The following is a 27,877-nucleotide window of genomic DNA, read 5'->3' on the forward strand; positions in this document are numbered from 1 at the left end:
TAAGTGCATCAGACTGTCAGCGTCGCACCCCAGTCACTGAAACTAATCAGAGGGACACTTTTACGCCACCCATCAATCGGTTTACTGACTAAATAAATAATCAATCTGTCTCCTGTAACCTTGGCGGAAGTTGTGGAAACATAATTGAACGGATACTTTGAAATATCGCCGACAACATGGCTGATTTTAGTATCGATCAGGAAAACCTGCCAGGAGTAAAAGAGGGTAAGTTTGTGCTCATGCAGCCTGCTAGCTAGCGAGCTAGGGTTCCTATCCTATCCTACAGTATTCTGTAATAAAGTTAGTTGTGTCTAATGTGACCTAGCAATTGTTTCATTTCAGCTTATCTGTGTGCTTCAAACGATGCTGTTACATGCCACAATAATGATAAGATAGACAAACGCTAACGTAAGTTAAATCTTCGTAAATGCAACGATAATGATGGTGTCGTTATGGGCAAATGCGTGCTCAGTGATTTGAGCTGCACGAACGGCAAATCATCTAGATGTAATCAAAGTCATCAAAGTCCCGCACCAGCCTCAGTTTATAATCTATTTTAATCGTGCTATGGGCATTCTGTATTTTCCTTGTGAGGCTGGCTGAATGAACGCTAGCTCACTCGTTGTGAGGAACGTGATGGCTAGCTGTCCAATGATGATGGGATGTTATTTTCAGAATTAACCATTTGGTTGTTGACATATTTGTCTCATATTTCCAAAATATCCCTGTTGACCATATTCACATTAACTTATATCCACCAGAATTCTAGATAATATCAGTGTCAGCTTGCTAGCTGGAGCTAATGTTTGCATTGGGTTTTGGACGTGGGAGAAAGGGCTCTTTCTCAGCGAATAGGATATGAATCAGGTCGTAGAGAAACGTTTAATGCCATTCACAATTTAGACCTTTATTGGATCACAACCAAGTAAGCCAAGGCGCTGTTGTTATTGGTAAACTTGGTTTCATTTTTTAATCAAACACGGTACTGGAATGACGACATTGCGTGGCAGCCATAGGTCAGTGTTATGATAGAAAAAGCTAGCATGACAGGATGGTCTCGCAATTGAATTTCGTGTGAGGCGAGACCAGCTCATCAATCGGCACGAATCACCTCTAAGCATTTGCATAGTTTCACTTGCAATAACATGTAAAGCAGAGTATCTGAAGTGTGACTAAAGAAATGCTTAAAGTTGTCTTTGTCCTTATAGCGCCAGGATGTGTCTGTCTGCCCTGTGTGTGACGGCTAATGAAAACCACCGGCCACTCCCCCGTCATTATTGTCATAATATGAATAGGCTACTACCACCTGTAAACGTAATTATTTTCCATTGAACCATTTGGTGTAATTGTCTAAGATGAGTGTCTCAGGAAGCATAACTGCTGCCTTGAATCCATGTAATGCGGTCTATGCTGGGAAAATCATGCCTGAAGTGCATGTTTGCTTTGGAGCAGGTCAAGGCCTCTCCCCTGTTTTGTAGACAGCTCAGAATGCATATCAAACGTCGTCTCCTTTCTCATTCTCGACTATTGATGAACCTGGGCAGGATTAGGCTGGAGGAAGTGTTTTTCAATGATCTGGCCGAAGGTCTTTATCTCATGTGCTAGATAATCATGGAAGTTTCACAACGGCTTTTAGCCTAACACCCCTCACCTCACATTTCCCCTTGAAAGGTGACAGACATCTTCTTGTGGTGTGGCTCTACAGCTCAGACTGTGATTACCTTTATCATTTAAAGTGATGGATTGAACATGTTTCAGTGTGAAGTCATGTTGTGGGCCTACTCTTTATCCGATGAAGAGTAAGTTCAGTGACTGCACTGTAATCCCGTGCTACCCCTAGCCTGAATCCTGTGATGCCTCTGAATTTTATCTGGACATTCTGGACTGCATTTGTATAGCCTAATTGCCCCTTGAATATCATAAGTTCAGTTTTTAGAGTAGGCTATATTTTTTAAAAGTACAGTTTGGTTGTTTTGTTTTTTGTTAACTGGACTGCTTTTTGTACAATATTAGATGTGTTTAGATAGTGCCATATGGTGAGACGTGTGTAGCAGGCTTAAGTCATAATATTTGGTTTGTGGTTCTGTCCACAGCAGTATACTTTGATCAGCTCAATTTCCTTAGCATCTGTTTGGCTTCAACCCCCCAAATCCAGCCATCACTGTCAAGTATGCCATTGTGGTGCAAATCCGTCAATGTCGGATATTCCCTTGTTTGTCCTGTGTTGTAATGGTCTGTGTCAACAACTTTGGTTTCTGGTATCTCCTGATGCTCTATAGACTCCAATACGGTCTGTATCTGAAAATAACGGTCATTAATGTTTGGTTGATCCCTTCTGCTTGTGTGGTGAACAAATAATATTTCGCTGCGGATATTTGAAGTATTCATGGCTGGCCGGCTGAATATTTCATGACCTGTTTGTGGGGAACATTGCATTTTCTTTACCATGGGAAATGCTGCCTCTTGATGTTCCTTTAGGCTGATGTAAACTCACTCAAAAGCATCAGTCGGACTGAATCATTTGGTGCACCAGAAGCCAAGAGTGACTAAAGTTGAATTTGTTGTCATAGTTGAAAATCAGCCAGTAAGCCTGATTTGTCTACAGATGGATGTATCTCTGACCACAGATCCACATAAAGGCTACTCTGACCCAGAGCGGTATCCCTCTGTCAAATTAGGTGGATGTATGATTTATGCCTGAGCTGAAATATTGGCCTCTCCTCTTTAGCTTTCCAAATCTGGAAAAATTAGTCATCGGCACTCGCCAGCATATTTTTGGTCGCTCCACATGAGGGTATTTTTCTTTTTTCTTTTAATCACATGTCTAAAGCCTAATCGTGGCTTACCGTTATCTGTCTCTCTTGGCACAACACGAGGCTAGATGACCTCTGTGGAGCCATGGGCAGGCGGCTGACTGTTGGTTAGCCTACTGATCGACACAGACTGGGTGATTCAAGGCCTGTGTGTCCCTGCCGGAGGAAACAGATGTCTCTGTAGGCGGTCGTAGGGGAAAAGAAAACCGCATTCACAAGCAGCCTGCGCAGTGTGTTAGTTAGGTAAACAAAACGGGCACTGAGAGTGTGTGTGTGTATGTGTGTGTGTGTGTGTGTGTGTGTGTGTGTTAAAGGCAGAGAATGGGTTACTCTCGATGGGAAATGCAGAAGGTACAGCGGTTAACACATTTTTAGGGCAGTGTCTTGACTCTGGGCCTGAAGTAGTGTCATTCCTATCAATGACAACCTTAATTTCGAAGAAGACAAGTTGCTTTAGCCACTTCTCCATAAGCTGATTATAGGGGTGCATGTCTCTGTTGGAGTTCAGAGGCTGCCCTTTAGTGTGAGCCAGTATAGGAGATTAATGGCAAACAACTTGTCTGCTCCTTTCAAGAGGTGCATCACCAAGACAGACTGTTGTTCTGTAAGTGTCTGATAAAATGTAGGACATATGCTCTGAAATGTAGGAGATCCTGGTGCTGGCTTCAAAGATTATTGTTCTGTGTCAAAATCTAGCCTAATAATACTATTTCATATCCCGATCTTTATGGAAAGTTATTATATTCTTTGTGTCAAGATATTCTATGGCCTAGGCCAAGGTAACTTTATTGTCCCCGAGGGGCAATTATTTGTACAGACAGCAGACAGACATAAGGACAAGTCGTGCAACAATACAGCAAAACATAAAATACCCACAGTATCTAAAACACAATAATAAGAAATACAAATAATGAGAGCGTATAGGCTAGCTACTGCTGAACTGAGCCTTTCAGATGGCATGTGTGATGCACCATTTCTGTTCTATAATAGTGCAGCTTGCCACAGACAGCAGCTGCTTAAAGTTTCTGTTCCTCTTGCTCTGTATTTTTAGTTTGGCACCAGCCTTACAAAGCATGCTGTGAGCAGCACACTCAGGCACTAATCTCTCAGCAGACCATCTGAAGTGTCAGAGGTAGAGAGTATTCCTCAGTATTACTCAATATCCCAGACTTTGAGAGATGAACAGATGTACAGCACTAAGCAGCATACAGTACAAAGCGAATCTAGGGAGTGTGCACCACTCTCCTATAATCATCTCTGTGGCCTTGATCATCTTTTTCTTGGTGTTTTAATGTGAACGATAAAGAAATTGCAGTGTGCAGTTTGTAGACATAACAATTAGAGTGCCTTAGCTGTCCTTGAGGAGAGGCCCCAACTTATCTATGTTTAGGCAACGTTTGCATGTAACCCCAAGGATTAGCCCAGTCTAAGCCTTTCATTCCTTGTTTGGGTACCCCAGTGCTAAAACCTAGTCTGGCTGCTTACGTTGAGGCAACATCCATAGGCTATGCTACTTTTGTCCTATAAATCAGGTATTCATGGGTTTCATCAGGTCCCTTTCAACAGGTTTTTAATCAAGCACCTTGATTATCAATGCAGACTGCTCCTGATGAGTGAATCCACCACCATGCTGGATTAATATACCTGTGCAAAGGGACCTGATTAAACCCATGAATAGCACAACGACAGTAAGCTAGAAGACAGTTGCCGTTCAGCAAGACCTCCGAATCAGACACTGAATAAGCAGTTGATCTCAAAATGGCCATCACAAACAGTATAACAAGCGCAATCAAACATCAGACTTTCTTTTTGCTGAAAATACGATGCATTAAAGCAACATGTTAAACGGTAGCCCTGTGCTACTCTACATCCATCTAGAATAGTTTGCTCTTCTTGTCCAAACTTGTTCAGTGTTTCTAAACAAGCACTCCGGATAGGGGGTCTAACATCTAAATATTTGGTGACTGCAAGCAAAGGAGTCCTTATGTTGCTCTTGGACTTGAGTCTACAAAACAAACAAGCTTCCTGCCAGTGCCCCCCGTGCATTCTGGGTAAACTCAGGATTGGTCAGGCCCTGCTCTCCTTCCCCAGCACGGCTGGTTCAACCGCTCCTGTGCTGGCGCGAAGTAGGGCAGCATCGTGCATTTGGTGCAGAGCTCCTGTGACAGTCGGGCCCTGTTCTAGACCGGAGTGCTCAGTGTGAGGTTATATGTGCGTTGGCAAAGCCGTATGGCTGCAATGGAGCAGAAGGTTTTGGCCATATTCCATGTAGATGAAATGCAAGCGACTGAAGTAAACGATGGAAGCATTTGAGAATCATTAATTAAGTATTTATGATCTAGGTCGGTTACCGCTGTCATATGGGCGTGGTGGTGCAGCATGGCTTCAAATGTTTGCGTGGTCGCCTGGTGAGCAGTCGGCCCGGGCTAAATCAAGTCTCTTGCAAGCCACTTGCGAGCCCCTATTGCTTTGGATAAAAAGCATCTGCTGAATCCCTCTCATCTTGTATCACTGCTGTAAACACCAATTGTGTAATTTCACCAGGAGAGTAGAATCACAGCGGGCAGCCCCTGGTGAGGAGACTGTAATGGTTAGAACAAGTGTCATGGTGAGAAGTAGAAAGCACACAAATCATCTTTTGTTGTCTCTTCCCCCTACAGTGGTTCGGGACTTTGCTGTATTGGAGGATCACTGCCTGGCCCACAACCTGCAGGAACAAGAGAGTAAGTGACAGGTTCTTTGTTACCTCCGCCAAGAAGGTTATGTTTTCATCAGGGTCTGTCTGTCTGTCTGTCTGTCTGTTTTGTTTTTTTCGCAAGATAACTCAAAAAGTTATGGATGGATTTCAATGAAATTTTCAGGGAAGGTCTGAAATGACCCAAGGAAGAAACTATTATTTTTTTAGGAGTGATCCGTATCACTGTCTGGATCCAGGAGTGCTTTTCTAGTTTCTGTTTAAATCTCACATTTTTCTTGAAATAGTCCAAAAAAAGAAGATATTGTCACATCTTACTTGTCGTCTTTGTCTTTTTAGCCTGTTGATGTGACAACTATCTAATTGAAAGAGGCTGAAAGGGCATGACTAATTTTGTGTCTTTCTGTGTTGATCCATTCTTTGATAAGAGTTGAGTTGTATCATCGGTCCACCAACTATCATGTCGCACACCGTTAATGTGTGAAAATAGTATCAGCCACCATCAAAACGTGGCATTCTTTTTTTTGTCAGCGAGCGATCCCCTTCCCTGCTGGGGAGGACATGGGGACATGAGTCACCCCGCATTAGAGGACAGTGGGGAAATCCAATGGAAGTCCTCCCCCCGCCCGCCAACCCTTGGCACTTGTCAGCTATTGTCAACTTGAATAAGGCCAGCGGGTGATCTAAACTCTTACAGTAACTACCTTATTGACCTAATTATAATGGGCCTTTCTCTGTCCATCTCCTGCCAGGGCAACACCAACTGCACTTAGAACATAGTTTCGACCAGTAATTCTCTAAGTAATGTAATGATGTTTGGCGGTGGGGGAGGATGTTTGTGTGTGTGTGTAGGAGATTAGTTTGCACCTCTTAATCTGACTGTGCATGCGCCCACATATGGAGGGGGATTCGCCAGTCATTTGCCCTCTCAAGAGAGGATTCCATTCAGCCATGAAAATGTCTTGCCTCGTTTGCTCAAGCTCATCTTCCTCACCGTAACAATGGTCAAAGCCCCCAGACATAACAACCTCTCTTAGAGCTCAACAAAGGACGTAGATGTAAGCAGAACCAGACACTCCCTGGACTTCAGAACCCATCAGTGAGTCATTAGAAGATGTTGCTTTTCTTTCGGCTGTGCTTTTCTTGAAGTTGCCTCAAAGAGGGAATGAGGTCAGTTTTAATTTCCGTTCACTCAGGCTTGTAAAGGGATGGAAGAAGGGAACAAAGGACCGTGCTACAAACGTTCTGTTTGTGCCTGTGACACCTGCAGCCCGTTTGTAAATGCCACAGGTTTCCAGAATGGTAGACTTTCCAAACCGCAGGGGAACCCCCTCCCCGAGAGTTAGCGCGTAGCGGCCTCCGCTTCGAGGCGGGCCACTGAGTTAAGTGAATGAGGCACGCTACGGTAGCGCACTCAGTGGCGCAGCAACAGATGTGGTTTTTATCCTGCAGTCTGCTGCACTCTTTTTTGTAGGTCATGCAGAGGACCCAGTGAACAGCTTGCGTGGCACTAAAGCGCACTCTGACATTTGTCTTACTGCTCTTATTCATGGGAACCTGCCTGAAAGCGATCTGTGAAGTCATACTCTGCAAGGGTAGACACCCCCCCCCCCCCTCCAAGTATCCAAGTATCAAGGCATTCGGTACAGATGACTTGTCTGGTTAACAAGGTTGTATCCTAGGGATTAGACTGTGGTGGAGGATGAAAAGATCTTTGGTTTGTAAACATTGCTTGCAGTAAAGGCTTTATTTTCTTTATTGAATCAGACCCCGTATCAGAATATCTCTAAAGGACCCTATGGCTATTGTTTAGGGTCTTCGTCTCCGCAGTGTTTGTCTGCATTGTTTAGTGCCTTCTGGCTTCACTTTCCAAGCATTTAAGGTCAAATTTCTTCGCTGCCCTATTTCAGTAATGCTCTGTTTTAAAATCTGGACATTGACTGACTTTCTTTTCTTTTCAACTAACAATTAGCCCTAGCTATTTATTTTTCTGCTAACTGCTGTCTCTCATAACTGCTGATCAGATCGCATTCACTATCTGATCTTTGTGTCCTCTCACGGGCCATCAACCCATATTAGCATCACATTATCACAGTGGCTTTGACGTGTGGATTAATTCCAGATTCCTGGAACACACATGCACACACACACACACACACACACGTAAATATTCAGACCCTTGAAACCTTTTTTCCCTCATATGGTAAACAGGTACAGTGATACTGATCCACCCAGTCGAACTGTAGCCTGCTTGTCTAACAGTCACAACGTTAATGACCTCACCAAAAAAGATGCAGAACTGCACAGACCTGCCCAGCAATCATACCACACCATACTGGTCATTAGACAGTCTTGGGCGTGTGTACTCTTAGCCTAATTTGGATGATGTCACAGCAGTGTTGGATGCAGTCACTGTTGCTGCGGGCCAGGAATTGGATAGCCCTGGGTATGGAGTTCCACTGCCTGCTCCATGTACAAAGAGATTTATGCCCCCCTAGGGTGAAAGAGTTTAAACCAATATGTGTAAATGTACAAATGACTTTTCATCCTCAGGTACATTTGTGTTTTAACCCAATATAGACTTATGCGTCCTCAAAACTGCCTCTGACTGATGTCTTGACTTTCACCCAAGCTATGAGGCAGATTGGGACTATTGGCTAAGTCATGGCATAGAGTGGGCAGAGCGAAGCACGGAAAGTTCCAGACACAACTGGCAGGAAGCCTGTTAGATGTGAAGTGGTGATATTATGTAATTCTCTCGGTAGCGTCCACTGAGGAGAGTCTATTTGATTAACTAGCCACTAGAAGATATTTGCTTTTTGCTTATTTGCTTATTATGGAACTTTACCACATTCTACCAGCAATGCATCCATGCATGTAAACACTGATTGGCACTTGGTTAACCTCGGTTAATTGATTCTCGCAGTACCCTCATAATTCATGACCAGTTAACCTGTCGCTGTGGAGGTGTTTGACCGTTTTGGTCAGTTTTAATCCGCTGAGTGGCTTTTCCGTCTTCTCCTAGCAGAGGTCCTACAGCAGGAAAGGCTGACATTTAGACCCGCTCGGCTTTGACTGATGTGTTATCCACATTTCATGATCAATTCATGCGTCACACTTTAGGAGGGGTGGTTAAGTAGTGGGGTTGATTTACCAATGTCGTCTGGCACATCACAGTGACTTTATGGCCTTGACAAGGTTATAGTTGTGTTATTTACAAACTGGGTGGCCATCCAGTTGTAAAAGTATAGACACGTTGCTGATCAATTCAATTCAATTCAAGGATGCTTTATTGGCATGACAAACAAGACATTCATGTTGCCAAAGCAGTCAAACAAATGTATATCATAGTGTAATATTAGCACAGAATAATAATACATATATACGCTGTACACATGCATACATGTACTGTATACACATACACATAAGAATACAAGTAATATACCATAAGTATGTCTATTCTCTGTAAAAATAAGGATATCGTCTAAGTATCTATGTGAGATAAAATAATTAAGTTATGCTAGTGTCTCTCAGCTTATGACAGTGTGAAATGTATCTTGCTGCTAGAGGGGCTGAATATCCCTCTCCTGAGAGGATAGGCAGTTTATCGTGTGAACCCATGGTTTCGAACTTTGGGTAGTATGTTTTAAAACTAATTTAAATCTTCCCTGTCTGGCAGTGATCACATATTCTTTCCTCTTTTGGCAGCCAGGTTTTCCTGTGCCTGCCTGTTTCCACTGTAAGAGTGTGGTCACTTAGCCTGTACTTGGTCAGGATTTGCCTCTGCTTCGTATCTCTGACAGAGAAGAGATACTCTGCCAATTTATATTCTTGATTTAGGGCCCGATAGAAATTCATTCTGCTTTGACTGGTAGTTTGATTTCTCCAATGTTCCAAATAGTCGTCTTTCGCTTGTTTGATGGCAATTTTGACACTAATTGTTGATTTGGAAGCAGTACTGGTCTGAGCAGGTTGTATACTTGTTATGGAGTTAGTGAGCTTCAGTACCAGTTGGCATAAGGGACTCTTGTTAGGGTTCAGTTCCTGGGTTTTTATCTTCATTATTAGGAAATATTGATTTTCTGCCTTTGCCAGTCTGTGCACAAATTTCCTTCCTTGAAAGATATATCCTCTGAAATCCATAACATGTCTACTCCTGTTTTACATGATTGGGAAATGAAGAGATAAATATTGTTTATTTGTGTGTTTTAGAACCCTGCTTAGTAGCTCCATTATATTGGTAGTCTTGGCTTATTTGCATTCACATGCTTAAGTCATACTGTATATTGTCTTTTTGAACAATCCTGAAATATGGGGGACCTTTGTTTAAGTTTGTCAGCGGTCTTTGTTGTGGCAATATTTAGCCATATGGGCCAATGCTAAGATTGTGTGTATCTTGACTTGCTTTAATGTGTTTGTCTCTTTGTTTTCCCCTCTGGCCAGTTGAGAGCCATTTGGCGTCCAACATCAACAGGAGCCGCCTCGTGCAGCAGGACCTTCTAGTGGCCAAACGTCTGCAGGAGGAGGAAGACCTGCAAGCTAAGGAAAAGAAGCAGCAACAGCACCAAGAACTGTAAGAGACACACACACACACACACACACACACACACACACACACACACACACACACACATGGGGATCCTGCATTCAAACTCCTACCCAGTGCAAGCTCTCTAGCAGCTTCACTTGAGAGCAGTGTAGCTTTAGATGTAATTGAAAATTGTTGTGAGAGTGTTTCATCATAAGTATTGGCGACTCCGTTGAAAGCAGCACTGAGTGTAGGCGTGTTTAGACTGCTGATTCAGTATCAAGGCCTCTGTTGAGTCAGAGGTTTCATGCTGCACCAGCTGCTCAGGCAATCACCAGCACAATCTATATGGATTACTTGCATGGGTCTTTGTACTTTACACCTGGATACCCCTCCCAATGTGTGTTTGTAGATCATGTGTTCGCTCAGACCCTTTTCAGAAATGTCTTCTGTTCTGACCCCTGCCTGTTGGGTTTGTTTTGTAGTTTTTCTGTTTTGTTTGAGTAGTGTAGATGGGGCTTTGCATATATGCTATCAAGTAAATAGATATAATGTAAATGTAAATCACGAGGCTCCCCTAAACGAACCAAGGAGCCGTTGAAACAATCAAAGCAAAAAAACAAAAAATGCTTAAAAAAAAAAAAAAATACAGGGGATCCTCCCTTAAGGCCTGGGTATTTCCAGCTCTGACCTTTCTCTTTCAGATTCTTAATGCACACTGCAGGACGTGATGAAGTTTTGCATGATCGTTTACAGGCCATCGTGTAGTTTATGCTTGTAGCCATTTTTGCATTCCTCGCCTCACTCAGACTGAAGTATGTTGTGGTGTTGGAATGCGATGCCTCTCTCAGTGCATCAGTCGCTGCCCTCATAGAAAGCAATAAGAGCACGACTTGGTAAAGTAACTCCTTAGGGAGACATCCATCCATGACACCTCTAGTCTAAATTGGCTCTGTTCTTTGCCTTCAATCAATCCTGTTCTCAGTCACTATTCGGAGAGGGAGGGAGGGGGCATACAACTGTGATTGCAGAAGAGGGAGATGAAAAATGTTCATATGCTTTTATAAGGCTGAGTGCTACCCACCAGTTTGAGATTGTGTGTCTGTCTGTCTGTCTCTGTGTGTGTGTGTGTGTGTGTGTGTGTTCCGTATTCCATATTACATAACTCTCCTCTGCTGATGTTATCATGGTGAGGAGCCTGACAGTGATCCATGGAGGCACAATGTGTGCCGCAGGCTGCACAACATGGCAAGGCCATGCGCTCAGGAACATGCCCACACCAGCTGCACACCCGTCTGCAGGCTTCGCAGCTCTGCTCTGCTCAGCACTGTTTGTGCTGCCAACCTGCGTTAGTGGCACTGGGGCAGCAGAGTTTCTGTTTAATCAGGTGTGGCTGACAAATGTAGGGCAGAATTTACTTAACCTAATTTGGTGGGATATTCACTTGACTAAATCACAGTCCCACATAACTGACGGTCATGAAAGAGCAGTATTTGGACTGCTAATGATGATGTTCTTGGTTCAAAGTGGCGTGCTGTCATGTGAGAAATTACTGTCTTATTTAGTGTGTGTGTGTGTGTGTGTGTGTGTGTGTGTGTGTGTGTGTGTGTGTGTGTGTGTGTGTGTGTGTGTGTGTGTGTGTGTGTGTGTGTGTGTGTGTGTGTGCTCGTGTGTGCTCCAGGGAGCAGATTGACAGTGAGATAGCCCAGGTGATTCAGGAGCAGCTTGTTCGGCAGGCGGAGCAGCAGAGACAACAGGAGGAGAAGGACGCGGTGAGAAGAACAAGCCAGCCTTGTTCACATTCACACACACACACACACACACACACACACACACGCTCACACACACACTCAGGCCAGCCTTGTTCTCAGTAGGGGTTTAGTCTGCAAAAAGAAAACACAGAAAGATGGCGCTCCTTTACAACTCCACTCATCCTCTGTGGTCAGCAGAATTCCATATGGGCCAACAGGCTGGTCACATGCTTACCACTTGGATGAATATGACAAAGAAAATAAAGGAAGCCAACACATGAATGTGGCTACACATGATTACACATGAAATTTGAAGTTCACTGTACCCAAGTTTGATGGAACACAACAGCACAACAGTTATGGCATTTTTCTGCAAATGTTTAAATCAGCATTAGCTCAAATCATGCGAAAGCATTTTAGGATGAGGACAAGGAAGCCCTGTAGATTGTTAGAGCGATGCAGAATATGAGTACAATTATGAATTATCAATACGTTCTGCAATCTGAGTTCTTTATTGAGTTGTTTGTCTTTGTGTGTTTGTGCTACATGTGTTCAGGCTATCGCTCGTAAGCTCCAGGAGAAGGAGGAGAAGAGACGACAGAAGCAGCAACTTGAGGATGAATACTACGAGGAGAAAGGAGGTGTGTGATGCATGTCCGCCAACAACAGCTGGGTCACACAAAGTGTGTGTGTGTGTGTGTGTGTGTGTGTGTGTGTGTAACTGGTGGTTGGATGAGCTATATTACCCCAGAGACCTGGGTTCGAGGCTGTTTTGGGGTGGGTGTGCTTCCTTCACAACATATGGTGTAAGAAGTGGGATGGCTTGCCATGGGACTGTCACGGAACTAAATATATTGGTATGTGGTTAAAAAGCGTCAGCCAAATGTAATGTAATGTGGTGCGAACGCTGTCTTGCCAGCGAGATCCTTGGTGAAAATGTCCTGGTGAAGTCACATGTACTAGCTAGGCTTAATTTCTGCAAATAGCCTTCCAAATTCACTTCCAAACACTGTGAACTGTGTTCTTTTTTATATATATTTTTTGTTATGAGACAAAGTTCAGAGCCCCCAGTTTTTGAGGAACCAGAAGGTTTTGATTGATTGAGGAACGCATTCATCTGCACATCTTGTTCCCACACATACGGTCAGTTGTACATACAAGACATCGGACTCTAGTTTGCAAGTCAAAAGTCGTTTTTGTTTCGACATGACGTCCGCCTTGGGCAGCTGACCGAGCCAGAAACCCCGCCCTAGCACATTACTTCAGCCTCGTTGGCCTCCACTTTGATGTCCAATGCAACTAACAGCCAGTGGAAGAACAAGCAGAACCAGACTTGTAGCTGAAGCAACTCCTCCTTCCCTCCAGATTCAGCTGGAGTACTGTGTGCGTTCGTTAGGAAATACTCAGTGACTGCAGTTCTGTTCAGGACAACGGGAGGTGACTCGAACGATGCCAGGCAAGATTAAGCTGGAGCTCTCGGAGAGGGAAAGCCAATGAAATTATTGAGAACACACACGTCTACACACACACACACACACGTCTACACACACACACACACACACACACACACACACACCATTTCCTGCTGACAGGGGGCCTCATTAGCAGCAAGTTGTAGTGATGGAATGCTGTTGCAGACCACAGCATCTCTGGCACTTGGCAAGATTTGGGAAGACTGGGCACACACACACACGTATAGGGTTTTTCTCTCTCTCTTTTCGAGCTGTAGCACATGACCTATTTATAGGTCATCTGTAGAAAAGAGGTTTCAGAGGCAGGAGAGGTTGCTTTTGTGTTGGTGCCAAATCTGGGCTTCAAAGCACCTCAAGACTGGATAAGCCACCTCTAAGACGCCTGGAGTACTGCAGCATACACACACACACATGCACACACACACATGCACACAGAGAGTGCCTGTCTTGTCACAGTCTGTGTCCTAAACAGACATCAGCTCACACATCAGTCTCTTGCATTTGAATACCTCTCCAGTTTGTTTTTGTTTGACTTTTACTCTCTCACACAAACACATACGCCCCCTCATCCTCCCCTCTCTCTGTCTGTCTCTCTCTCTCTCTCTCTCTCTCTCTCTCTCTCTCTCTCTCTCTCTCTGTCTCTCTCTCTCTCTCTCTCTCTCTCTCTCTCTCTCTCTCTCTCCCCATCTCCCTCTCCCTCTCCCTCCATTTCTGTGATATGGTACCAGACACATTCACACCCACCCACATTCCTTCCCTCCGTCTCCTTATCTCCCCGGCAGCGTTTCCTCAGCGCGCACTAATTCTCCTCCCTCCCTCCCTCCCTCCCTCGTTGGAACGCTGATCTGTAGTTTCCCCTTATGTAGCAGCGCTGTGTTGTCTGTGGAGCTACGGAGCCTCCACAGTAAATCTGTAGCACCTCAGAGCAACGGTCATGCGCCAAAAAACCCTGCACCAACGACCGCGCAAAGGTGTGGTGCTTCATACTTGCTGTACATACAGTAGTGCTTAGTGTGTTGTTAAAAACAAACCGAGACAGAGGCAGAGTTCACGGAGACAGAGGCAGTACACAAGCTGTTAGTTTGACAGGAGAGGGCTTGGCGGCGGCATTGTTCACTTGGTTGAAGGGCGAGGCCTCGGGAGGCTGAGGAGTCCCCCAAGATCCGTCAGTCAGTATCAGTGATGTGTGACCCCCCTCCCTCTGGGCGCGCTCCGTCACGCCCGTCCCCTTCACTTCTGCCAGCTGCCTGAAGGGGGACGGCTCGTTTTGTTTTGGAAATGTGACGGCATGTAATCAAGCCCGCACTTTCCATATTTGATTCACTCGCATACGTTGTGTACTTTCTTTTTAGGCTTGGTTGGTGTCTTCTTGTTTTACATGAATGATCTTTGATGCTTTCGTTTCTACCTATACAGGCATAAAGGAAGTAAAAATGTACAAATATCAGAAATCCTCCCTATTTTCTTGACAACAATTTGGAGTAATTTCAAGACTATAGCCTATTGATGATGATGCCTGTATGGATTCTGTTGTTCTCATAAGTAACATTTTAGTCACTTACGTGATTCAGATTGTGTCACACAGAGTTCAGAAAGTCATAGGCTACTGAAGGAATGAGCTATCTTCTGTTTTTTTGCTGCACTGATTGTGTGTGTGTGCGTGAGTGTGTGTATGTGCGTGTGTGTGTTTGTGTGTGTGTGTGTGTGTGTGTGTGTGTGTGTGTGTGTGTGTGCTTGGTCAGTCTGAAAATGTTGAAGTGGAAATCCCAAATTAGGGATTGTGTGTATTGTTATTGGTTAAATGCAGGCCTGTTTAGGCAGTTCATGAGTAGCTAGGTCAAAAATCACTTATTTGTTGTGGTTGTGTGGGTTGTGGTTTACCTTTTGAATTATAAGTGCCGTTTGTTATTCACATGTACATAGCAGGACTACAGCACAGTCCCTTAACCAATAGGAAATGGTCTTGCTATTTTAAATTTCAAAAGTACACATCCTGGCTCGACCTGCCTCTGTGTGTTTACCTGACATTCCTGTTTGGTGAGCTCACATTGTGTGACTTTCATAGTACTCCGGCCCTCAGAGCAACCAGGTCTCCCACGTGGTCATCATACTGGGTTTTGACTGGTTGGCTGGGTAGTTTGGTGTGATGTGTCAGTTATTCTTGTTTATGCTTTGCTATCACGGTGCTTCGTAAGCTTATTTTGAAATATTCCCATCTGAAATTCACTTGTTTCGAGTCATGAAGATGTAGCATCATCACTTTTTGCCCCACCCCCTTATGTGTTAGGCTACAGTTTCATTTACATCTCTTTGTGTCAGGTTTGCACAGTTAGACTTTCTCCCTCTTGTGTTTAAAAAGTGTCATGTCACCGATGTTGTGCGAGTGACTTGGTGTTCATCTACTGTAACTTGTTCTCCTAGGTGACTAACCCATCAGGCTTACTAACCCTCCCTGGTCTTGTCTATCTGTCTATTTGTGTCCATTGGCTGTCGTTCCACACTCCTCCCCTCTTTACATCCCTCTTTCATCCATCCCTCCTTCCGGAATGCTATCCCTCTCCTTCTCCTCTTTCCTGCCTGGTCCTTCCTAGCTCGACGTGTCCCCTCCGACTCGGACTACCCCTACGCGGAGGACGGCCGCAATAAGCCGTTGGACTCCGGCCGGAGGAGGTACCCCGAGTACGATCCACCGGAGCAGGGGAGTCCCCGGCGGCACGAGTACCCCAGCAAGGACGGGTACCAGGACAAACGGGGCCTCAACCCCGACCACTACGGCCCCCCGGAGGGCAGGGAGAGGCAGGGCCGAGGGGCTGCAGCGGAGGAGTGGGAGGAAGAGCCGGTGGTCCGCAAGAAAGAGAGGCCTACCCGACCTCCTCCGCCCAGCTACACCACCGAGAGGGACCGGGATCGGGATAGAGACCGAGAGAGAGACAGGGATCGGGACCGGGATCGAGAGAGAGACAGGGACCGGGATCGAGATAAGGACCGAGAGAGGAAGAGGGACCGAGATGGACGGAGGGATGGCGAGCGAGACCGGCAGAGGGCCCGAAGCCGAGACGGGCTGGACACGAGGGAGTCTGACCGGCTCCAAGATCGAGATGCGGAGCGGGACCGACACGGACACGGACCCCGGAGACGAGATGACCAAGACTGGTCCCGGGAGCAAGACCGAGGCAGAGACGGATACGAGAGCAAAGGTGGACGTAGAGACAAAGGCCGAGACGTGTACGAGACCAAAGATGGATATCGGGAGAGAGACCGAGATCGGGAGAGGGAGAAGAGGCCGCATAACGGGCGCGCGAGGAGCAGAGAGAAGGAACTGGACGAGCGCACGGGCTCCTGGTCTGGCGATGAGGAGCTAAGGAACCGCCTGCGTCTCCCCTCGGGGCCCGGGGACGTGTTTGAGGAGCCCCGCAGCCCTAGCTCCCCCCGGAGGGAGGCCCTGAACCTGGACAACGATGTCCATAGAGGGCGCTCTCACTCTAGGGATCTCCCCTCCCTCTCCGACTCTCCTCTGGATAGAGGTATGGGGCGCCTGCCAGTGTGTTTTGTTTGGGGTGTTCTCGCTGTCTGAGCTGGATCATCAGGTGGTGGGTACCTCTTGCAATTGCTGGTGACGGGTTCCCGAATCTTCCTCTTCCACCTTCTTGCTCCTTATCCTCTTGTTTGCCAAATGTGATCATTGGGAATTGTGATTGTTTTTCCCTCAAATCATGCCACATGCTTCCTTTTGTTCTCAACCAAACACTTGTGTGTATCCATATTTGTGTTGATTTTAGTCGGGCAATGGCAGCTAATCGCAATGGATTGCTGGTGCTTGTGTGTGTGTGTGTGTGTGTGTGTGTGTGTGTGTGTGTGTGTGTGTGTGTGTGTGTGTGTGTGTGTGTGTGTGTGTGTGTTTTTATGTTTTTCACAGAGAGATTTCACCGTCAGCCTTGACTGATAATGCTTTTCTCTAGGGGGAGCCATTGTGTTTCCCTCTTTCCAACTTCTTTTTCCAACCTCTGTCTTCTTTCCCTCTTTCCAAGCGCTCTTTTTGATGACTCCTCCAATCATCTCTCTCTCCCCCCCCCCCCTCCCTTCAGCACGCCTACGCTTCCTTCCTCTTATCTCTACTCTGGCTCTTCCGCATGCTCCTTTCCTCTGTCCATCCCAAAGCTATTTGTTTTGGTTCTCATTTTTTCTCTCTTTTTCTCTTTCTCTCCCCCTCTCCCTCTCTCCCTCTCTCCCTCTCTCCCTCTCTCCCTCTCTCTGCTCCTGCAGGTCGTGGAGGTCGCGGGGACTTTGGCGTGGTGGAGGCGCAGCAGGGCCTGGGCCGCATGGGGCTGAGGGAGCAGGAGCTGCGGGAGCAGGAGCTGCAGGAGATGCGCGACATGGAGGTGGCGCGGCGGATGCAAGAGGAGGAGCTCAAGGTGGGCAGCAACCACAGCGCCCCCAACAGGGCCGGATGAGGACTGCACAACAGTCTTTTGCTTTTGTTTCTTCATATTTCATAAGAGACATTCTAAATGTGTGCCACTACACTATTATGGTAAACTGAGGTGGAAGAGGGGCTTCCTACAAAAAGCTTCCTGTGACATCCTAAGGACAACATAATGTATAACCCACCACAGAAACATCTAAAACAAGGTTACAAGATTTACAGCAGATTACAGCAGATATGCAACCTATATACAATGGCAGTGAATAGCACTTGTAAACATAAAGATACCTGTTGTATGTTAGAACTTAATGCTTGACATTTTAAACTGTCATAGGAAAGCACAGGACTGTTCTCAGTGACTGGGTCTTATGGGTTCTTTCTGAAAAACAGATTGCAGAAGTGTGTTCTTTTCTCGGCAGATGGAAACAGGAAATCTGATGTGCTCTGGTGGTAACCCATTTCCTCTCCTTTGTGTGTTTGTCGTTTGCAGGCCAGTCAGATGGGCAAGCGGGCAGCCCAGGCCCAGGCTGCCCAAGTGGCACAGGATGAGGTGAGGGGGCATTTGCTCTGAGGAATGTAATCTGTTTTAGACAGAGAAGCTGATTGTGATGTTGGACTTGAACGTGTTTAGACTAAGTTGACCTTCACAATACTGGCTGATGGATTGACTGGATTGGTTATTTTTTCCTGGAGTGTAATAAATTGTCCTAAGCCGGCACATGGGGGTTGATTTATCTTCTGAATGAGCTTGATGACAACTGAAGGTCAAATGTATGTCTGCAATGTATATCTTAATGTAAATCCTGCACTATTCTGCTGACATATGGCAGCACATTTATTTTATTTTAATCTGATGTGATGGGAGGTGCTGTCCTGCCACCATTGCTCAGCGCTGTCAGATGTGTCATATTGTGGCCTGATCTATCCATGTGTAAATAAGCAACACAGGTTTCTCCATCTGTCCTTTTGTGTTGTCCTGCGAAGAGGTTGTGCTAAGTGGTTGCTGACCTTTCACAATGTGCCTGAAAAGTAATTTGGCTTTGTTTGTTCAAGGAAATTGCACGGATGTTAATGGAGGAGGAGAAGAAGGTCTTTAAGAAGCCACGGGACCGAGAGCGAGAGAAGCCGCCGACGGACAGGAGGAAACCAGAAGGCGACTGGAGGGTAATTGATTGTCTACTCCTACGCTTACATCACAACACACATTTTGCTTGTTACTGAGATTGAGTTCTTTCACAGTGTAGTGTGTTAATGCATTGTTAATGTATTATTTCACAGTGGAAGTTAAGATGTTAAGTGTGTGTGTTTGTGTGTGTGTGTGTTATCAGCCAGCACAAGAGGAGGCAGTACGGCCCAGATCACGAGACGAGTACGACCAGCAGAGGGCCCGCAATCATAAACCATCCAGGTATGTGCACACACAAGCATCTCCACTCCCAACCCAAAAATGCATCATCTCTGCATAATCCAGTGGCCTTTCACATCAGAAAATGCTGAATGACGTGTAAAATCTGGAATGATAAAGGATGGTATAGCCACACAGTTAATGTAGGAGCTCTGGTATGCATTGGCGCAGCATTCAGACATGGAAGATCTTTCTCATGGCTAAACGTTTAAAGGAAGGGGAGATGTAGGTAGTTTGTAAGTCTGTCTGTCTGTTGCTATTACGACTCTCCTCCCCGCCAAATAAGAACATTAACATTAATGCACACATCAGCAGGCAGCATTAGCAAAAGCTGCTTACGAGTTCTATAGACATATATTATATCAGTGCCTCGGCTAGGTGGGAATTATGCACATGACCTTTGCATTGCTAATACCGCCCCCAGCCAGTTCAGTCATAAGAGCTAACCCAGTGTTGGATGCGTTGTGTTTTTAGTTCTAGTGTACTGAAGATGGTCTCTCCAATAAGGTTTGTCGATTGGATCAGAATTGGTGATTAGATGATTAATTGTAGATGGTAAAACAATGAATAACAGAACACAGGCTAAGTCTCGAACAGCAAAACTGCAGAGTCTAATAGTCGTGGTTGTTATTCAAAGCAGCTGCTGAGCATCCTGACAGTAGATGCTCCTGGATTCACTTCCTCAATCCGTCTCAGAGTCAAAATCTAAGACTAAGCCTGTTATAATAAAGCATACGGACGCAAATCATGGCAACATGGCAGGTGCCAACCATTGCACAAAACCGGCTCTGACCAGATGGAAAATATAACAACATGCTCTCTCCTTCGGCTCATGTCATCACTGAGGCCTCGGATGTTACTGAGCCACAGGGCAGCATGACCCTTTTGATGGGGAATAGACACGGGCCGAAGCCTTTTTAGGGCGCATTCACACTAGGTCCCCAGGACCGGACCTGGGTTCGTTTAGTCCGATGGTTCGGTTGTTTTTGATAATGTGAACGCAACTGTCCGCCTGAAAGAGGTGGTCTGGGGTCTGGTGTGCTAGAATGCTGGAGCAGGTTGCTAAGCAAATGTTCTAAAGAATCTTTACCTTTGTCTTCTTCATTTTACCACCTTCTGCTGTGTTGCCAAGTGATATTTCTAAACAGAACCAACATATTCTGGAAGTTTGTGTCTAGAAGCATAGTGCTTAGTGGTGGGGGAAAAAATCGATTCGGTTCAGTATCGCGAAATTTTGTGCATGCAATTATATCGATACTAATAGCTCAAAGTATCGCAATACTTAATTATAGAATTGAATTATCTATTTTACTTTTATTTGAATCGAGTTTACTCAGGGTTTACTCTGATCACATTAAATTTGCTGAAATAGATAGATAGATAGATACTTTATTGATCCCCAAGGGGAAATTCAAGATATTACACTCACAAGGTGGCGCTTGTTGTGGCGTTTTATTGTGCATTCACCGGCAATTTCAAATAAAAATGGCTTCACAATCACAACCTGAAATAGACGACCCTCCATCACATTGAAATTGTGTGTGTATTTCGGTTTTCAACAAAAAGCAAATAGTAAGGACCTTTGATATGCACCACACCATGACAAAGTGAGTTGAACAGTGTTATTTTCCTTATTTTTTGTAATGCCTTTGAATAATATGAGAGACATGAATAAGCAATATATATCACAGAATCGAATTGCAATACTTGTTGTATAGCAATATGTTTAGAATCGCAATAATATCGAATTTTGGCCCAAATATCGCAATAGTATCGAATTGTCATTCTTTTGCCAATTCCCACCCCTAATAGTGCTTATGACGCAAACGGACCAGGGTGCGCAGACAAACATGTAATGTGAACAGAGACCAACTACGGTTGGAGTAACCGCAATCGGGTCCGGGCCAGTTAAACGGACCTAGTGTGAAAGCAACCTTAGTGTCCACATCTGGTCAGGCTTTTGGTGTGACTGTATGTGCAATGGTACGGACATATCGTCATTGTATACTACACACAGGAGTAAGATATGAACACATTAGAATACAGTGACACCAGCTTAATCCTGTTGCCAACCAGAGTTCCCAGACTGTTAAACTTGCAGAAGCTTGGAAAGGTTAGATATGTCTCGCCAAGCTAAGTGCAGCTCGTCCAAAATCTGTGAACAACAGGCTGGTATGCCTTTTATAACCCCAAGAAATGTTGTGAAAGCATCATTCAGCATTGTGTTCCTCTGAAGGTATCCGAGTTGCTACTTTGACCTTTGAAATAATCCAATGTCATGTGAAGGCAAACCTTTAAACTCAGCTAATCCTCTAATTGACCCCTTCCATCATTTAAGCTGAGCTTGTGTTTGTCCGTGGATATTGAATTGTAATAAGAAAACCAATCCCATGAGAAGAGGTGCAATCAAACAAATCCATGTTGCACTCTTGCTGGGAAGAACTCCTCTTTTCGAGGTTGAATTGCTCAGCTATAGTAACATCTATTTTCCAGCATTGTCGTCACCTTTCTGGTGCTGATTGCTGCCACTTTGGATAGGCGCACATTTCAGAAGCATCCATGAAGCGGTTCTCCACTCTACTCTACTTTAAATTAGAACATAGTCTATTTCCCTGATGGATGATGCTTCAGGGACGCTTCTGAAAGCAGATTGAAGTCATTTTATGACCATCTTTTTGCCTAATTGAATGTAATAAACATTTCAAGTTTCAAGAGTTCACAAAGACATAATGACAATGACAATGATAAAATAATGACAAAATAAAAAAAAGCAAAAAATAGTTGGTCCTTAAAAGTCTAGGACTTTTATTTGGATTGTTTTCTCCACGCTGCTTTCCAACTGACCGCGTGTGTCTCTCTTGCACAGGCCTGCTCCTCCACGCACACAAGACTATGAGAACGTGCCGGCTGGTGGCTATGGCTACCCAGAGCCCCACTACCCCGCACGGCCTACCACCCGACCCGATGCTGCCTACAAAGGTGAGTCTCCCACCACTTTCACTGATTAAGCAATGGTGTGTCTGTGTGTGTGTGTGTGTGTGTGTGTGTGTGTGTGCGCGCATGCATGTTTAGGCTACCTTCACAAGCAGCCTGCGCAGTCTGTTGGTTTGGTAAGCAAAACGGGCTCTGAGAACATGTGTTGGTGTGCGTGTGTGTGTCTGTCAGTGTGTCTATGTGGGTGTATTTTTTTGTTTAAATTATGCAGTTTTACTGTACATTGACATTATGATGCAGTAGTATACAGTCATACCTGCACAAAATATCAATAGTGACTTTTGTCTAGCAGTAGGTGCTTGCATCAGTCTTAAATCCCTGTGAAGTTACATGCAAAGGGAAAGTTAAAACCTGAAGTGTGAGTGCAGACGCTGTGCACTGTAGGTCAAGGCTTTCCCTCCCCCCTTGGAAGGTATGTACTGTGAAGCCGCTGCTGAGCATGGGTAGAATGGCACACTGCAGCCTGCAGCACTGCGTGCACTCCCTGGAATGGCTTGAAGCAGAGATTACCAAGCAGAGAGTGATGGAACCAAATGACATCTTGATCTCTTTCTCTCTTTCTCCCTCTCTCTCCCCCCCTCTCTCTCTTTCTCCCTCTCTCTCTCTCTTTTTCTTTCTCAGGTTCCTACTATAAGCAGTGACGTCGGCCCCTTGCTGCTTGTGCTGAATTCTACTTCCTCTTTCTTCCTTTTGTGAATTTTTATTTATTTTATTGTCCTGTTTGTCACTGTACCTTGGTCAGAGGTGACTGGGTCCTGTGCTTACTCAAAAACATGAGATTTATTTCCCATCATGCCATTCTCAGGCTGACCTTCTGGACCTTGGGTAGCTTTCTGAAGCATTGTTGATCTTTTTTTTATTCTTTTATTTTTACCTTTTTGTTTTTATGTTGTGGTTCAATCAGCTCAACACCAAGAAAAGGAAAATATGTCGCTCCTACTACTGGCCAATCATGACTTTCTCTGATCATGGAAATCACTGGAGGCTGAAATGAGAGGAACTTGTTCTTTTGTTTTGTATGGACATCTTGTTGTTTCATAGTTTTGTCTGAACACACGTGACAAGGAGGACACAGGATGCTGTTTGTGTGCGTGTGATGAGGATTCTCTTGTCGTGGCCATGTGTTTGGTGTTGGTCCAGCAGAAGCTTGAGGATCTTCTAAATCATGTCTTAATCCACACTGGACAGAGCTGGATCTTGGACCCCCTTCCTCAAGGATTTTTTTTTTTTTTTTTTTTTTTTTAAGTGTTTGAAACACAAAAACAACAAAATCAGAGGACAAGAAACAAAAAAAACATTTAGAAGAGTATTGGTCATTCACTGTATTAATTGAACTGGAGGAGAATGAGTTGTAGCCATCAGTGGACACTTTGACCTTGACTGCACAGGTCAAGTTTGGTTATCGTCTTTGTGTCTCTATCAGTCTCTCTCTCTCTCCCTCTCTCTCTCTCTCTGTCTCTCTCTCTCTCTCTCTACAAGATGCACTGCTACTGCTGTGTTTGTTTGTGTATGCATGCAGGCTGAAGGTAAACTCCACAGTGTTTTATTATAGCTCGAGAGTTTTGAGTGTGAACGTAATGTTTGTTTGTTTGTTTGTTTGTTTTCTCCCTCCACCCTCGATACATACTGTATAGCTCAAGCTTAAAAACTGACTATGGTCGACCCACAGTTTTTTTTTTTGTAATTCTCTTCTGCTTTCTGAATCTCTCTCCATTCCATTCTTGTTGAACAAGCAACAACCGTTTGCAATATTTGCATGGTCAGTAGACAGTGAAACATCAACTGTGGCTATTTGCAAATAGGGCATTTTCATTTTTATTTGTTTTTCATTCACTTAAGTTTTTCAGTATTGTTTATGAGAAATGAAGAACACAACTTTCATATGTAAAATGCTAAGGCACTAACTAAGTTGACAAAAAAAACATCAAAAGAGACTACTTCATAATCATTGGTAGCTAAACCAGTAAAGGGAAAACAACAGCCATGATCCATAATACAAGGGGCAAGTGTTTGCATTTGAATGCATACGCTGTGTCAAACCATCTATGCCTTATGGCATGTGTGATGCACCACCCTTGCATATCATACTTGTACGTCCTTCTCATGCTCTGGGTGCTTTCCCCTGTACATTGTGTTCATTTACATTCCAAATCCAGCGAGGCCAAAGGGATACTTCGTACTTCCTGTTCGGTGCGTTCCCATGCTGCACTGCAGGGAGCGAGAACTGGGTTCCTGTGGCCAAAATTAGCAGCTGAATCAAGATGCGCACACACAGCTCCTTTAGTTAATGCTGCCATCCATGCCTCGGGAAGCAGACTGTAATCGGAGCCTGTGTGTGCGGGTGCTGGCATATCTGTGGTCATGGGGATAATGTGGTCTTTTGTATGTTGTGGATAACATGGTTACCAATATGCCCTCTCCACAGTGATTTTGTGATTTGATTCATTTCCTTCATGGTAGAGGGTTTTTGATGACTCTGCCACTGGATCCCTTTCTGCTGTGGCTAAACTGCATTTGGTGCATTTTCCCTCCGTGACTTTTATGAGCTGTCATTATTATGCTGCATAGACATTTCTGGTTTCTGGAGATTAAATTGGCTCTATGGGGTTTGTGCCAAAACGCTCACTTTTTCAGGGACTTAATTGTAGTGGCACCTCGTCAGGGGGACTGACAGTTGTCAATCATGTTCACTAGCTTGTTCTTTAGTACTTTTCCCCTTTTCAATAAGGACTTTGTTCTTTGATTATCTCTTTATCATGATATTGTTTACAATATTGTATCTACATATAATTCCATGTTTTTTGTACATGACTAATTAAATGGGCATCTTATTCCATCACAAAGAAATCTCTGTAGTGTAACTTATCTGTCCTTTCTGTTTTAAAGAAAGGAGGACTGTGATTGGCCCGTGCCAAAATACAGTGCTCTGACCTGCCGCTACTGCTGATTTGAATTTGTTTGTTTCTTTTCTGTTATTTGTCAGTTTATTTTACAATATGTTACATTTTTATGTTGAAATACATCTATTATGGGCATTCCAAACATGTATTCTCAGATCCCCAAACAGTATATAGCACCATAGTTCAAAAGGGGGGAAATGTTGTCCATACTGCTGGGTCTTGAACATCTAGCTGTAGGGCTTTATTTTTCTTTCTGGCCAGTCAAAACTGATAACTTGAGTATAAAATTAAATGGAATAGCAATTGCCAGATCCGAGTGAGGGGAAAGTTCATCATGTACTGTATGGGACTGCCATTATCCATTTCGGGCAGTTAAAAACATACTCAAATGGATTTCACACTGCAGACTTTAGACACTCCCTGAGAGCCTTAATGCTTTTTTGATGTCCATGCGAGAGCTATCCATGTTTTTGTAGCATTCCACCAGTGCCTCGTATCACACCAGGAAAGGGAGAGCACTGAGTCTGTCAGCCGTTTGGGGTCTGGTGTATTCACATTGGCATGGAGCCCTGTCGTTATTCCTGTAGTGGGTGTAAGTCCTCTCCCACAATTTGACCCTTGTAAAGCAATTTGTTCCGTCTCTGATTCTAGTTCTCCAGGATGCCATACCTGATGAGCCATAGTATTGTTAGTTTATAAAGCTGTGGCGGAATCCCACCCACCCAACCCCACCACGCCCTCTTCTCCCATGAGGAACTAGACCAAGGTGTGACAGGTAGTTGTCATGACAATGGGCCTCTTGCACATTGAGCTCTGAAGACAGCTTTGTCAATACATTCCATTCATGCATGGTATGTTTTTTGAGGTTTCATTTTAATGATTCTCCCTCTCTGTTATGAGTCATGTGTATGCCACACAGTCTGTTTACCTTTTGACCTGAAAGCTGAGTATTTGATGTGATTGTGTATGCTGAAAGCTTATCTGCTGGTTATCCAACTATCTTTGGCAGTTACAATTTTAAGATAGTTTGCCTTATGCTGATGTTTTTTAATTTAACACATCCATTTACACAAGAAGTTCACAACCAATTCCCCATTAACTTTGGGAGTTTGTTTTTATGTATGTTTGATTCTGATCAGCCCATTTGGAGCTTGATAGAAACACTCTTGTGCATGTTTTATGATGAACAGCCTGAGCATGGTGGACATGGTGGACACACCCATCCTCCTGTGGGTGCTGACTTAGATTTCAGTCGTGTCAGTAGGCAAGAGAGTGAGTCTCACTTCAGATGTAGTTTAATCACTTGCACAGTGTAATTAACCTCCCGAGTCCTCCAGGGGTAAATCAAGGACTTAATCATGTGAACAGCAATGTTTGACAGGAATTAAATAACTGAAATTCAGCTGAGCACAAAACAAGTATAGTAGGTTATTTTGAATGGTGGCTCTGTCAATAGTTTACAGCATACAGTACTATCAGCATTTACAACTAGAAAGGCAGTCTGAGAGTGGCGTATGCCATGTCACACAGCAAAAGTGAAACTACATTACAGTCTTAACAAACTTTGACCCATTCAGCACCTTTACACTTTCATTCTAAAATCAAGCCTGTTGTTTTTCAGTAAACTGCATAGACAAACCATACTGACAAACAAAAACCTGGCAGAGGTCATCATGCAGCTTTCCATTTTTCAGGCCATATTGTAATAAAACCAACAGTAGTAGTACAACAGGTTAAATGACTTCATTTGAAAATGTTCAGGCTGAACAGGTTGATGGTTGCTGTCAGTAGTAAGGTAATTTGAGCTACAATCATTGTGTCCTAATCGGTTTATAAGACTTTATTGGACCATTGGTGGCACTTATATTAAATGTTGGAACAAATGTGATTTATGAAAAACATTGGGGGTAGTTTCTCTCACCTGGCATTGTTTAGCTTTACAATGGAGGTTTATTGTCATGAAGCACACAAGCTTTGGTACTCTGGAGTTGTAGTATATCAAAATACTTGTCTTGTGTTTCTTATACTGTGCTGAGGTAAATGTGAGTATGATTGGTGTTGGTATCATTCCCATTGCAGACAACGTGAAATCAAGTGCAATTTTTAATCCAATATTCTTTTGTTTTAGAGAATGAGTGGGAGAGACCAGTTCAAATTATTGTAGTATACAGTTACTCTGGAACAATCACATGTGTTTTGCAAATTGCAACTATTAGTCTTTATCATAAGATCCAAATGTGATTTCCATATTTATTTTTTACATTTGCTACAGTGTGTGTATACACACTGTAGCAAATTACTTGGTGACTTATAATGATAAAAAAAAAAAAAAAAAAAGATTGTAACAATGTTTTGGCTGCTTGGAGCAATAAAGTCATGCTGCTTAGCAGAGAAACAGTTCTTGTGTGTGCTGTGTCTGGCCTTCTTTCGCTCTGTCTGTGTGATCTGTGAGGAACCATATAGGTAGGGCTGCCCCACCATAGATCTGGTTCACCTGCATGCCTGGCATGTCTCGTGGTCCTCGCATGTAGTAATGTTCATGGACAGCCCTTAGTAAAATTATGTATTCACCTATCCTCTCCTTGTGGAATGCTGCCTCCTAGTGTTTGGGGGAAGTGAATACATTGTGCAGTTAAAAAAAAAAAAAAAAAAAAAGTTTTTTTTTTTTACTGCACAATGTTCTCTTTACATACACACATCTCTTTTGATATAGCCTACATATAGACATACAGTATATACACACACACACACAATTTCACTGTGTCCTGGAGAGCACACGCAGTCTGTGTCTTGGTCACAGACATCTTGAGGGCAGTGTCTTATAGTCTCCATATGTATGTATCTCGTCCTCCACGAAATCATTCCTGAATTGTAATATGTGGGGGTTTTTTTGTGA

The 27,877-nt window shown here is 44.1% G+C and overlaps 1 protein-coding gene across 2 annotated transcripts; it reads left to right on the forward strand.

The window, feature by feature from the left end:
• ccdc50a (coiled-coil domain containing 50a) lies at positions 1 to 27,373 on the forward strand. 2 transcript variants are annotated; one of them, XM_062555613.1, is made up of 12 exons: positions 1 to 225; positions 5,474 to 5,536; positions 9,952 to 10,081; positions 11,718 to 11,808; positions 12,344 to 12,428; positions 15,851 to 16,783; positions 17,523 to 17,671; positions 18,173 to 18,232; positions 18,736 to 18,846; positions 19,011 to 19,090; positions 21,954 to 22,066; positions 22,703 to 27,373. In XM_062555613.1, exons 1-12 carry the CDS (start codon positions 177 to 179, stop codon positions 22,720 to 22,722), a joined length of 1,884 nt encoding a protein of 627 aa, XP_062411597.1. In that variant the 5' UTR covers positions 1 to 176; the 3' UTR covers positions 22,723 to 27,373. The 2 variants fall into 2 exon arrangements, with proteins under 2 accessions (XP_062411597.1, XP_062411598.1); XM_062555614.1 differs by lacking the exon at positions 15,851 to 16,783.
• Positions 27,374 to 27,877: the final 504 nt, after the last annotated feature.

Source organism: Sardina pilchardus, chromosome 15, assembly GCF_963854185.1.
Source record: "Sardina pilchardus chromosome 15, fSarPil1.1, whole genome shotgun sequence".
NCBI lineage: Eukaryota > Metazoa > Chordata > Actinopteri > Clupeiformes > Clupeidae > Sardina > Sardina pilchardus.